This window comes from Natator depressus, chromosome 17 (assembly GCF_965152275.1).
Source record: "Natator depressus isolate rNatDep1 chromosome 17, rNatDep2.hap1, whole genome shotgun sequence".
Lineage (NCBI taxonomy): Eukaryota > Metazoa > Chordata > Testudines > Cheloniidae > Natator > Natator depressus.
In genome coordinates, this window is record NC_134250.1 from 5,509,226 (window position 1) to 5,522,028 (window position 12,803).

The 12,803-nt window shown below is 43.1% G+C and overlaps 1 protein-coding gene across 2 annotated transcripts; it reads right to left on the reverse strand.

The window, feature by feature from the left end:
* Window positions 1-1,845: 1,845 nt before the first annotated feature.
* Window positions 1,846-12,723, reverse strand: TUBD1 (tubulin delta 1). 2 transcript variants are annotated; one of them, XM_074974698.1, is made up of 9 exons: window positions 12,591-12,723; window positions 11,038-11,232; window positions 10,097-10,244; window positions 9,368-9,584; window positions 8,062-8,293; window positions 5,776-5,940; window positions 4,850-4,990; window positions 3,707-3,890; window positions 1,846-2,123 (listed from the first exon to the last, which is right to left on the reverse strand). In XM_074974698.1, exons 2-9 carry the CDS (start codon window positions 11,207-11,209, stop codon window positions 2,021-2,023), a joined length of 1,362 nt encoding a protein of 453 aa, XP_074830799.1. In that variant the 5' UTR covers window positions 11,210-11,232; window positions 12,591-12,723; the 3' UTR covers window positions 1,846-2,020. The 2 variants fall into 2 exon arrangements, with proteins under 2 accessions (XP_074830799.1, XP_074830801.1); XM_074974700.1 differs by lacking the exons at window positions 10,097-10,244; window positions 11,038-11,232; window positions 12,591-12,723 and having other exon boundaries at window positions 9,373-10,090.
* Window positions 12,724-12,803: the final 80 nt, after the last annotated feature.

Here is a 12,803-nt window from a genome sequence, read left to right on the forward strand (position 1 = left end):
TGGGACTGCCCTTAAATTAGACTTCATTTGAAAGATGTTTTCTGGACCTAAAATAACTTTGTAACTATGCTGACAAACCAAAAACTCTCCCTAGGGAGTGAGGGAAGAGAGTTCAAGGGTGTGTCTAAAACAGGTCAACCTTTCTATATTTAAACTCAATAGTCAGCTAGTTAGTCACTGTGTGTGTGTGTGTGTGTGTGTGTGTGTGTGTGTGTGTGTGTGTGTGTGTGTGTGTGTGTGTGTAAAAATGAGCTGTAACACATTTACCACCCCAGTATGTTCTTGCTCGCATTTTAATTGGACTACATGGCAATCCGGACCTAAGGGAAAGTTTACTGTATGTATCTACTGAACTAACTTAAGGGAAGAGTCCTCGAGATTGAATTTTATGGTGTGACCATTGAAAGGGGGGCTATTTGTAATGAAGAACTTGGTATATGTAGGTAGAAAAACAAAAACTAGAGGATAAGAAATACAAAGGAAACAACAAAATGAAACTGGCTCCAGTCAGCAAAGGAGGAGGACGTCTATGTGATTTAGTATAAAATAAATACATTTATCTTTCCCAGTGTATTATTTTACCATATGAAAACCTTCCACATCCTATCTTGTGCAACAAGGAAAACAAAAAACAAAACAAGGAACAACCAGGGCTGAAAGGTCATAAATCTGCCTATTTCCAGTGTGTGTGCTGATGCTGTACCCTGCACGCGATTGCAGCAGCTTTCCTATTGAATTAGTTCACAGGGTGAACATTTGGAGTCTATAGCTTGACAATGGCACCACCTTGTGGTTGTGGAAAAATCAGTCTAAAGTCCAACACATTTCTAAGGTTTCAGAGTAGCAGCCGTGTTAGTCTGTATCCGCAAAAAGAACAGGAGTTCTTGTGGCACCTTTGAGACTAAGGTGAACAGGAGTACTTGTGGCTTTTTACATTTCTAAGGGGGATTTTTGACGTTACCCAACATTCAGGGAGGGCCCTGCGTCTGTGGAACCTGCAGTCGGATCTTGCTCTAGAAACTTTCATTTATCAAAGCTGCTACTTCCCTCAGTGTGGGCGGGAAAAAAAAACAACCCCTTATAAACACAGCCCAAATATAAATGGCTGCAGTGAATCCCTGAATCTGCAGGACAATCTGCAACAGTAGTTGAGATAGCTGAACTGCTCGGTTCTTCTCAAGGGATTGTTAATTCTGAACCATAAAGACCGACAATCTAAATGTGGCACATTGGACAATATAGAGACAGCAGAAACTAAACTGAATTTATCATCAGCAAAGTCTCCTTAGTGTAACTTTATCATTCACTTTCATATGAATTAAGAACCTCAATTTTTAAAAAAAAAAATTAAATTAAGATGCTGCAGAATCTCCAATCTGTCATACTGGAGTGCCACAGAGATCAGGGGTCTTGCCACAGAATTTAACACCAGCTTGCTGCACAGCAAATGGGGCCTTAGTGAATATTAGCAAATAAGTTAATGGAAAATTATGTTTATCTATTTTTATTAGTACTACTTTGATAACGGGTATTTTGGTGGCTATTGGTAAAACACTTTCAGGCTAATAGAGTTTAAAGTGAAAGATCAAATTGTATCAGTACTGTAACTAACAGCATTGTTCAGTCCTCCTATACCATGACAGTTAATATTAGTTCAGACGCTAGATTTCAACCTGAAAAAAACTTCAGGCTATGGAAATTCTTCAGGAAAAATATGCACATCCAGGGGGAGGAGGAGTAGAAGTTAGGGGGCTTCAAATTAGAGTAAATTAAGGAGAATGTACTGAAAAATAAAACTTTTATTAAATATTCAATGTATAAATTCATATACAAAATACACTTGTCTGTGTGGGAGACAAGGAATATATTCAGTCCTGATGTAGATTACTATTCCATTAACAACAACAAAGCATTTACACTCCAGTACCTCCCTTAGCCACTTTAACTTGGGGAAGCTGACACAGAAAGCCTTTCAGTGTGTACTCCCTCTGACGAAGCCCTGTTTGTAAGTAGTTGAAAATCAAAGGCTAGCATAACTAGAAATAACCTGTTCCAGAGTTGTGAAGCAGTCCAGAAAGTCCTCTTCTTCGATCCCAAACTTAGTGTACTGGTGAACATAGGCTCTGAGGGGGCAAAGAGTTTGGGTAAACAACCGAGAACTAGACAGCAAAACATTACAAATCATCGGTCCCTAAAAATCTGACACCTGGTACAGCATCAGCCTGAGCTGGTTGTAATGAGCATTTTCCACCCCTGTAAACCAGAACTGAATTTGTAGTACATTGTTTGGACTCTTATTGTGTAATTCATACTGGATAGTACAACATAATCCAGTTCTAATAGTGTTTATAGGCTCAGGTATGCTGCTTTAAAGGAACAATACAATTTCAGGGTCAGTGGCTGGCTTTTGGGGAATTGCAAAGGGCATTTTCTGGCTTGCTTCTCAATCTCAGCAGAGCCACTAAAAGCAATTATTGTACTTAGAGGCAGCAATTTACTCATTTATGGTGGGCAAAATGTCAAGTAGTCTTTGTGGGACAAACTTAAAACTGCTGTTTGTTGCATGATTTTAACAGATGATAAATTTAAGAACAAAACTATTCAGCTCTTATTCCCACAGATCGTGTGGCTAATTCCCACGTTTACTGGACACATGCCCTCTGGCGCCCAATAATCTTGGCCTCATGGGATGGAAGAAAAGAGGCAATTATTCTTTGAGTTAAAGTCTGGTTTTAAGGAAAAGTAAACCTCAGGGGTCAGAGCCTTTATAAACAGCAACTCCCAAAATGTTTCTGAATGAAGCCACTTACTGTTTCCTGGAATGAGCAGCAAGTTTGTGTACAACCTAGAAACTGTGTGATCAGTAAAAGAGTTTGTATGTATTCTTTTTAGAATGGATATTCTGCAATGGACAAGTAACTTTGGGGGTTTTTTAGTGCTGGTGAAAGTGCCAATTTGACTGCACGGGAAACTGGTCCTATTTACCGAACAGATATAACATCGGTAGTGCAAGCTGCCCCACACTGCTCTGCCACGGTCCTTAACCCTAGAGTTGGTTCCTCCAGAATCAAGGTTACAGCCTCCATGATCATTCAAGTTCCTCTGCAGTGACTGCTGGGGGGGAAAAAAGCAATTGTGCCATGGAAAAATGGTTCAAGGCCACCCACGATTTGATAAAGGTAAGGGAATAGCAACTGGCCTGACTTAGTTTTACTGTCTTTGAGTGCTCTGCAAAAAAAATTTTGTTCTGGCAAGTTTTCTCTGAAATGAATTTGGTTCAATGTTCTAGGAAATCAGCCACGCAGCACCAGTTCCTCTTAAGTCATTTTGATCTGTGGGAACTTTGTTCCTCCTCTTTGCAGGAATGGATGTACTCCTATATGTATGTATTGTGCTCATATTTCACAGCAGGGCTGATCAGCAACTTGCACTCACTACAGCCTGGCTTGAATTTGAACCTGTGACACAGAGGCTTCTATACCCAAATCCCCCGAGAACATTATTTGGAAAACTACCACCATATTCACACACATTCTGTAACGAAGTTGGTATCACTGTTTCTTTTACTGTTAAGGGACACCTTTGTATCCCAAATCAGAATGATCTGTGAAGCATTTTAAACTGGGGTGTGTGTTTGCAACTATTTACTTCCGATGAAAATACTGAAAAGTCTAAATGAAAAACTAAGAGTCTTATTTTCACTTACTTGGAAGCAAACATATTCCAAGCTTTCCCCACAATGTTGTCCATAAGTTTCAGCAAGAACTGGCTGTTGCTGACCAAAGAAGCAGATTTTTCATACTTGTTAAAGGCTCTTGGTGTTTTCCATATATGAAAAGCCTCTTGAGGGTTTAGCCAGGATGTATACAATGCTGGATCTCGGAAACCTCCTGCAATGGGAATAAGGCAGTTTTTTCTGACTAATGAAGTTTTACCAAGTGATTTTCTTTATATGTTCAACTAGAATTTTCCAATCAGCATGTTACACTGAGTACTGTACGCCAGAACTCAACCTCTACTGCATGAATACAGACTAAAAAAGTGACCCTGGAAAAGGATAGTTTATGACTGGTTCTGTGCCTGTCAAGGCAACAAGGAGCTGCTGCAGACACTGCCCATTCAGCTTCACAAACCAACATAAGTGGAAAGGAAAACTAATTTGTTCTCATGGCCGCTGTGTCCCAGCTAATAATTAGAAGCTGGGGCATTGGGAGTGGTGTAGAATGAGGTGGGTGATCTCACAAGACCCTGCTGTGAAAGAAAAAACAGCTGCAGTAAGTCATCCATGTATCTCTGTTCCACCAGTTCTCTAAAGCCTCAGCTGCTGCTTGGCAGATCAAGTCAGACTTCCAAACAATATTTCCACCTGATGGGCCTAGTAAAGGTGTAACTGTACAAACTGGTTCTTTCCCACACAGTGTGGTGAGGGCAGGATATAAAAGTACCCTAGCACTGCTTCAGTGCTGTGTGATGATAAGCAAGCTCTGATATCGCCCACTCCTGCAGCAGCTCTATATCTTTCCAGGTAGCAGTATACTATCACAACAAATCCTATCACACAAATAGAATTTAGTTTTACAGTATGATGATACCTCTCCTTTCCCCCAAGTTGCTTTAGGAAGCCCTGATAGATACTGCCAGTGTAGCGTCTACGTATGTAAATACAGCAGTCCTTCATAACTGCATAACACGGCCTTGGACTTTAGAATGTGTTTGCAGAGAGAATGCTGACCTTATTCTTTAAAGTCTGTAGCCTTCAGGTTTTTTCACTTTCACTAGTGACTGCCACAATGAAAACACTGGGAGACGGAAGAAGGAATAACTAATGTGCTGTGTATTTTTTCCTCACCTAGATCAACGCTTTGCACATCTTTTCCTCGCAGGACAACCAGGTTGGCAACGGAGGTGTTAAAATGTAGTGCCTGATTTGGAGAGGCTTTTGGGGGGACAGGATGCCCTGGCAATGGTGGTCGCACCTGCCAATCGATACCTAGAAACAGAAGTTTTTGGAACAAACTAAAATCCATATTTCAATCATATGATGTGCTTAATTAATTTATGTTTTTCAGTTCCTATCTTCCTGATGTGAAATATGGCTGCATTCAGAAAGAGGTCTACTTGGAGACCGTCTAGTGCTAGTGATGTTCAGTACCTGGCACTGGCTGTCTGGCCGAGGGTGTGCCACGGCACGTAGGCTCCACTCACTGATCAAGCGGCAGTTGCATGACTCTTAGATAATGCAGCTCAACCTGCTGTTCGTAGGGAGGGAAATCTCCCACTGCAGTTGCTATTCCTACCGCATAGGAAATGTCCACACTAAACAGTTCGCCATCCTTGTGCTTTGCTGGTACCTAAACTGTGTAATTGGAAGCCATATTACAGTTCACCACCAGTCTAGGTAAAAGTGGAAGGATTAAAGTGTAAAAAACAAAGCAGCCCTGGGAATCCAAGAGCTGTTCCAAGTGAATCATGGAAGTAAATCCCAAAATGTTTTGTTTTACATATGCTTAATATTTATAGTTAGTTGAGAGGTCTGGGCGCTAAACCAGGATAAAGCAGGGATGAACTGGAAGGTCTTATGGCAGCAGTGTTATTAGTGGAAGGAGCTGCTGGGTATGTGGAAAAAAAATCCCTGCTGTCAGAGGAAGGGGGCTACTTCTTTCTGAATTGGTTAAAGCTATCCAGTGCGTTCCCAAAGGCAATAAACCTTATTCCATGTGTAGAAACTTATGTTGAAAGAGTAACTGATTTCCAGGGTGTGCGCACACCTCTTACCTTCTTCCATCTTAGCATGAGCAATAAGCATCTGTCTTAGATGTTTGATGAGCCCAGGCCAAGTAAATGTGCTGTATGCCAGGGAGTTCTCTGACATCTGCGGTATGTTACGAAGACCCAACATCTTGAGTTCAGGATGGGGAACTAACGACTCCATTAAGTCTCCTGAGAATCAAAAAAACAGCTGCCATGACTGCCCAAATAATATTTAGGCTAGTCTATGAGAGAAGACAGTGAGGAATTTCATGGAACCTAATGACACAAGATGAAGGGGCAACATACAGAGTTGACAAGTGCAAGTCATACACATCACAGTGAACAATATGAACAACTCATACGCTTTGCTGGGGTCTATATTGGCACGTTAGCTCTCTCCGGAGGTCACAGATAACTCACTGGAAAAAAATCTGCTCCTTGTTTAGTGGTGGTCAAAAAAAGCAAATATGCTGGAATATATAAAGAATGGGATGGAAAACAGTGATAGTATCATAATGCTCTTGTTAGGTCAAAGTATAAATCAGTTCCAGTGAATGTATCTCAGCGAGAGAGCTAAAATCAAAGGAGTTTAAAGAAAAACAATGAGACTGATTAGAGGCAGAAAGCCCATTCTGTATGCAATTGGGACTATTTAGAGAGGAGACATGGTAGAACTATACAAAATAACAAACAGCATAGACAAGGTAAACTAAATGCTCCTATTTACTCTCTCATAATACAAGACCATGAGGATATGACATGACACTGAAATGGACAAAACTGAAACTAAAAAGGCAGTGCTTATATATGACATTTCTTAATAAGATTTTTAAAAATTGAAAATATATATATATATATATATATATACACACATACCCACACACACACAAAATAAGTAACTCAGTTACATCAAATAGGATAATTATTCAGAGGGAATATAAATGTTCATGAGTCAGGGCAAAAACCTGCTACTAACTGAGGTGGGTTAGGAAGAAATTTCCCCGAGGGGCAGGTTATTCCATAGTTGTCCACTAGAACAGCGGTTCTCAAACTGTGAGTCGGGACTCCAAAGTGGGTCATGACCCCATTTTAATGGGATCGCCAAGACTGTTGGCCCTGGGCACCAGCAAGTCTGAAGTCCAAGCCCCACCGCCAGAGGCTGAAGCCGAAGGCAGAGCCCCACCACCCAGGGCTAAGGTTACATGCTCCCCTGCCCAGGCTGAAGCCCATGGGCTTCAGCTTTGGTCCCCCGGCCCGGGCCAGTGGGGCTGAGGCAGACTCGGTCTTCGGTTCCCCACTCCTGGGGTCGTGTAGTAATTTTTGTTGTCACGGTGCAATGAAGTTTGAGAACCGCTGCACTAGGGTGTTTCTTACTCCTCCCTCTAAAAGCATCTGGTAATGACCACTGGTTGTGAAAAAATACTGGATAAGGCAGACCACTATGGTGAACCAATATGGCAATTCTAATGGTCTTATGACATTTAATAGCTTTAATCATGTTTCATTAGACCACTGAAATTTGCTTTCCCCTTCCTCATGGTAAAAGTTGTATAGCAAAAGAGTAAAACAATGAAGACGCACCATAAATACACAGAAACAGGAACAAAAGAGGGAATGACCCTGTGTTCCTGATCACCCATAAGGATGTAGAAACAAACAGCCCGCTCCCCCCACCCTGCATTTCCATCTGACATGGGAGTACAGAAAATAATAAATCCTTTTCTGCATTTGTCTGGCTGTACTCTGAGTCTATTGTTGCAGGGATCAATGGGCAAATGCCAAAGTGGAAATTCTGGGTAGCAACCACAAATCTTGGCACTATAGATAAATTAATTCTCTCATTCCAGGATGACACACACCACAGACCTGTCTTATCACTAACAAGAGCGACATAATACTCTAATTTTGGTTTCCAGCTTTTTATGCAAGCCTTTTTATCTGGTTTCAGTTTGCATATAGTTCTAAACTAACTCCAAAACTTGAAACAAAACCACTGACTTGCACATGGTTTCACCTAAAATGTACATTAGTCCCAGGCTGACACCAGCCACTTGGAAAGAGGCAGCATCACTTTGTGGTGAAGCATGAGACTGGGTGTCAGAAGCTCTACTCTTAACTCTGCTGCAAAACTGACGTATGACCAATGGCAAGCCACTTAATCTCTTTCTGCCTCAGTTTCATCCTCTTTAAAAGAGGAGATAATACCCAACTCACAGGGGGGGCTGATGTTTAGCTCGCTGTTTTAAGAGTGCTCTGAGATCCTTGAAATGAAAGCATTACATGGCAGAAAGTGTTATTATAATTAAATACCTAGTGGGCTTCTGCTATACTGTGAGGCCCCTTCTGAGGAATAAGTGGGCTGGAACACACTTCCCAGCTGATGTGCAATTACTTGATTTACATCCCTGAAGGAGATCTTTTTAATATTCATTAGCTGAGCACAGATCTTGTGGATGGCATCATTTTCGTGAACAAGGAGAGCATCTGATGACTGGTACAGGTGTGAGAGTGTCAGAAGTGAGTTGTAGTTTTGAACAATAACCTGGAAGCAGAAACACACATCAACAAGGATGAATTAACAAATTAAGAATTTTTGTCTATGTAACGTATGTCACCTCTTTTGATATTCTTCATGGAGTGACTGATTCCCCCCTTTACCAAGATCTTGCACCCAATTCAGCAACCACTTTAGCTTCCACTTGGATAGCGAACAAGGCCTGCCTTGATCTTAGCATCCATAGCTGCATTCATAGCAAGACGCTGAGAATGAATCTGTAGGATCATTCTGTATTTATTATACTTGCCATGTAATAAACTGGAGCCTTGTTTCAATTCCCTGCTCTACCACAGACTCCCTGTGTGACCTTGGGCAAGGCACTTAAGCCAGATCTACACTGCAAAGTTTTGCTGGCATAGCTATGTCAGTACAGGATGTGGGGAAAAATTCACACCCCTGTCCAACATAGCTATACCAGCAAATCTGCCTCCCTGCCCCCAGGTCCTTTTGTCTGCATAGCTCATGTTGCTTGGGGGAGGTGGTTTAACTATACTGGCAAAAGATCTCCTTATGCTGGTTATAAATTGTGTCTCTTACAGCTGTATGGACAAAGCCTTTCTTGTGTACACTAGCCCACAATCTCTCTGTGCCTCAGTTGTCATCTGTAAAATAGGGATAACGGTACTTCTGTGTTGTAACGATAAATACATGGAGAAAAATTGTGATGTACTCACCTACTCTGGCAACGGGGGCCTAAAACATACTAAGATAGCCTCAGGCACAAGTGAAATAAGTCTCATAGTTGGGACTTGCAGTTTTACAATCACATTTTAAAAACTGTTTTGTTTTCACTTTTGAAAGACCCACAGCAACTGACTACAAGCAAACAACGAAATTGACTGTACATAAGGTGATATCAAATACACAAAGTAAATAAACTGTAAAAGAGACAATTCTCTCCCTTTCTCCAATATCTTTCAGTTATAGGCATTTTAGGTGTTGTTTACACTAGAAGGTAAAGCAAGTGGAGGGTTTTTTTTTTTTTTTTGTTATCAGTAGACTGGCCTTTTAATACCGATTAAAAATTCTGCAGAACCTTCATGGAGCTTTAAGATTCACCTCACCGGTTCCATAGGGCCAGATAACCTGGTTGAGTATAAATGAGGTCGGAAAAGCATCCCTTAAGCACTGTGTCACATAGGCTCCCATGCCTGATCCTGTGCCACCAGCCATGCTCATTACTGTGAAAAATCCACTGAGTCGATCACATTTCTCTGCTTCCTTCTGTACCAGGTTCATGATAACGTCTCTGTACCTGGGCCCATGAACAGAGTAACTGCAGTATAAGAGAGAAAGTGAAAAGAGCAAGAACTCTTATAGCAAAACAAAAGCAATAAAGTCAACCAAGCAAACATATGAAGTAGCTTTTCCTTCTTTTAAAAACGCTGATCCATTTATCTAACTCTTTGTTATCACCAATGCTGCCTGCAGTGAACGATCCTCAATTCTTCAGTTGTGCCATTTACTTTGCATTAAAAGCCTGATCTTTAAAATTGGCCTCCCATTCTGCACCCGCAAATCAAGTAGTTAGATGTCTAAGTGACATTTCGTTCACTTTTCTGTAACTGAGTAGTAGGTCTTCACTGTAAATACCAATCTCAGTTCCTTGCAAAAAGAGCACAAGCAGTCTACAGTAGCAATAAAATCAGGGTAATGTTATGCATGCAGTATATTACTTCACAGCAGCAACAGTTCTGCTTCTAAGAGAGGATGTCTGTGAATCTAGGCAGTTGCTTAGTATTCACATGCTGTATTATTATTAGCAAAGCTTGCGGTGATCATTTATACCCATTTGCCCAGTTGTTTCCAGACCCTTGTTTCTGACAGAAGTGTGACTGGTGGTCATATTTCCAGTGGCCAGACCTAGCAGCCATTGAGAGGGTCTGACTGATTACTTTAGGTTCCATGTCAACAAGTACAGCCCGGGCAACAGGTACTGGAGAGAGAGAGAAAAAATGCAAAATCAAAAAGACTGCATCATACTTAAACCTTTTAACAAGAGAACAATGTTCACATAATGGGCATAACAACATACTAAAGGCCGGATCATACTTCTCTTATTCATGCAAGTCATCCCATTAACTTCAGGGGGACAGTACAAGAAACTAAGGTGAGCGGGATTTGACCCTCAAAGTTTTACATTTACATAGAACCTTTCATTATCCCAAAGTGTTTTGCAAATTCTACAGAGACAGGAGTCCGTCTCAGTAGGGAAACCATTCATGTCAGCTAGCATTTGAAATGGACAGCTTCATGCCCCAGTACTTAATCTGATCTACCTAACGTGTAATAAACAGAAACCTGGAAAGAAAAAAAAACATGTTTCTCATCTAGAAAAGCTCTTTGTTAGTTCTCATGAATGTATGATGGCAATCAAAGGCACAAAACAAGAAAAACAAAGCTTACTGCAATAGTTCTATTACTGTAAGAAAAAGAAAGGTGGTCTTGGGACTAAGGCACAGATTCAGGGTTCAGGACAGCAGGGGTCTGTTCCAGCTCTGCCACTGACTTGGTATGTGACCTTGGGCAAGTCCCTTCACCTCTCAGTGTCTGCTTTGCCATTTGTTAAATGCTGATGATAACGCACAGAAGGTACAGAGCTGAGATGGTAAATTCATGAATATACCTAAAGCACATCCTTAAATAGAAATGCAAAGTATTATTTATTACTACACATATTTCTAACAGGCAAAGTATGCTATGAAAAAAAAAATCCTTAAAAATTGTACCTCCAGTTTTCTCCTCACTGAAGAAACGTTCCTTGCAAGCTTCCTGATAGGATTCATTCTCCTTCTTGGAGCACAGTCCATGTGTGCTGTGGAAGTCACTGCAGATAGCATTAAATACCTCGTAACCAATCTGGTTACCACACTGACCAAGCTGTACTGTGACTATTGACATGCTCCTTCACTTTGTATTTAATCCTAAAAAGAAAAATATAGAATTGTGCTTTTTACTGTAGTTGATTAAGCTCTAGAGTGGAAGACTTTGGACCAGTTTCGTAACCCATGAAAAGCAGAGTTGGGCAGTGAAATTTCTCTTGTACAGAGGGCAGCTGTGCGGTTTTCCAGACTTCTTAAACCCTGAAGCTATGTGGATTTAGTGGCTGAAACTCCTCTGAAGGGGCTGCGGCCATCATCCAGTGTTGACAGCGGCCACAGTGGGGCTGTGATGTGTTTGAGTGGCGGTCAGGGTGTTGAATTTTGTCTCCACCAGTTGCTGCTCAGGACAACCAGAAAAAAATAGAACAATTGGGTTTTCCATGGTACTTATATCTCTCTCTTATGTCACTAAAAGCATGCCTATATTTAACTGCCTCAAACACTGCAGGTTTAAGGCTAAGGTGCCTAATATGGACCACAATGACTAATGCTCAAGCACAACTGTGCTACCCCATCTGTCCATATGTGCAAGTCTCTGCTGACACATGAAGACTCTATTGTCATTTCTTAGACATTACTGACATTCAGTGTTGTTGCAGGCTCATCTACTTCTTTTTCTGAAGCTTCAGTGGTTCAGATCTACTGTTGTTAGCCATGGTAGAAGCTCTAATATAGACCAGACCCTGGTATTTTAAAGGTTTCAGCGTAGCAGCCGTGTTAGTCTGTATTCGCAAAAAGAAAAGGAGGACTTGTGGCACCTTTGAGTCTAACAAATTTATTTGAGCATAAGCTTTCGTGAGCAACAGTTCACTTCATTGGTGCACCTGGCGCCCCCCGGTCCCGGGCCCCCCTCATCCAGCCACGTACCTGGCGCCCCCCGATCCCGGCCCCCCCTCATCCAACCACGTACCTGGCGCCCCCCGGTCCCGGGCCCCCCTCATCCAGCCACGTACCTGGCGCCCCCCGGTCCCGGGCCCCCCTCATCCAGCCACGTACCTGGCGCCCCCCGGTCCCGGGCCCTCCTCATCCAGCCACGTACCTGGCGCCCCCCGATCCCGGGCCCCCCTCATCCAACCACGTACCTGGCGCCCCCCGATCCCGGCCCCCCCTCATCCAGCCACGTACCTGGCGCCCCCCGGTCCCGGGCCCCCCTCATCCAACCACGTACCTGGCGCCCCCCGGTCCCGGCCCCCCCTCATCCAGCCACGTACCTGGCGCCCCCCGGTCCGGGGCCCCCATTCCGCTCCCACGTGGAGAGCGATGCCTCTCTGTCCCGCTCCTGCACCCCCGCCTTCCCATGTCGCTCTCATACCCCCCCGGCACAGGGCGCGCACCTCAGCCCCAAGCGCCTCCCCGCCAGGCCCAGCTCGGTACCTGAGTCTCGCCCCTCACGGTCTCACCTCAGGATTCTGCCCCAGCAGCTCAAGACTCCTTCCCTCGGGGAGCGGGCGCAGCGTTACCATCACAACAAGCCCTCCGGGCCCCTCCGCCTTTCAACAGACCGTTTGCGCATGCTCTGAGCCAGCAGGAGGCGGTGTAGGGAGCTTCGGAGTGGGCAGGTACAGTACAGTATCAGTGTTGGGGGCTTCAGTGAACCTCATACGCATGCACCG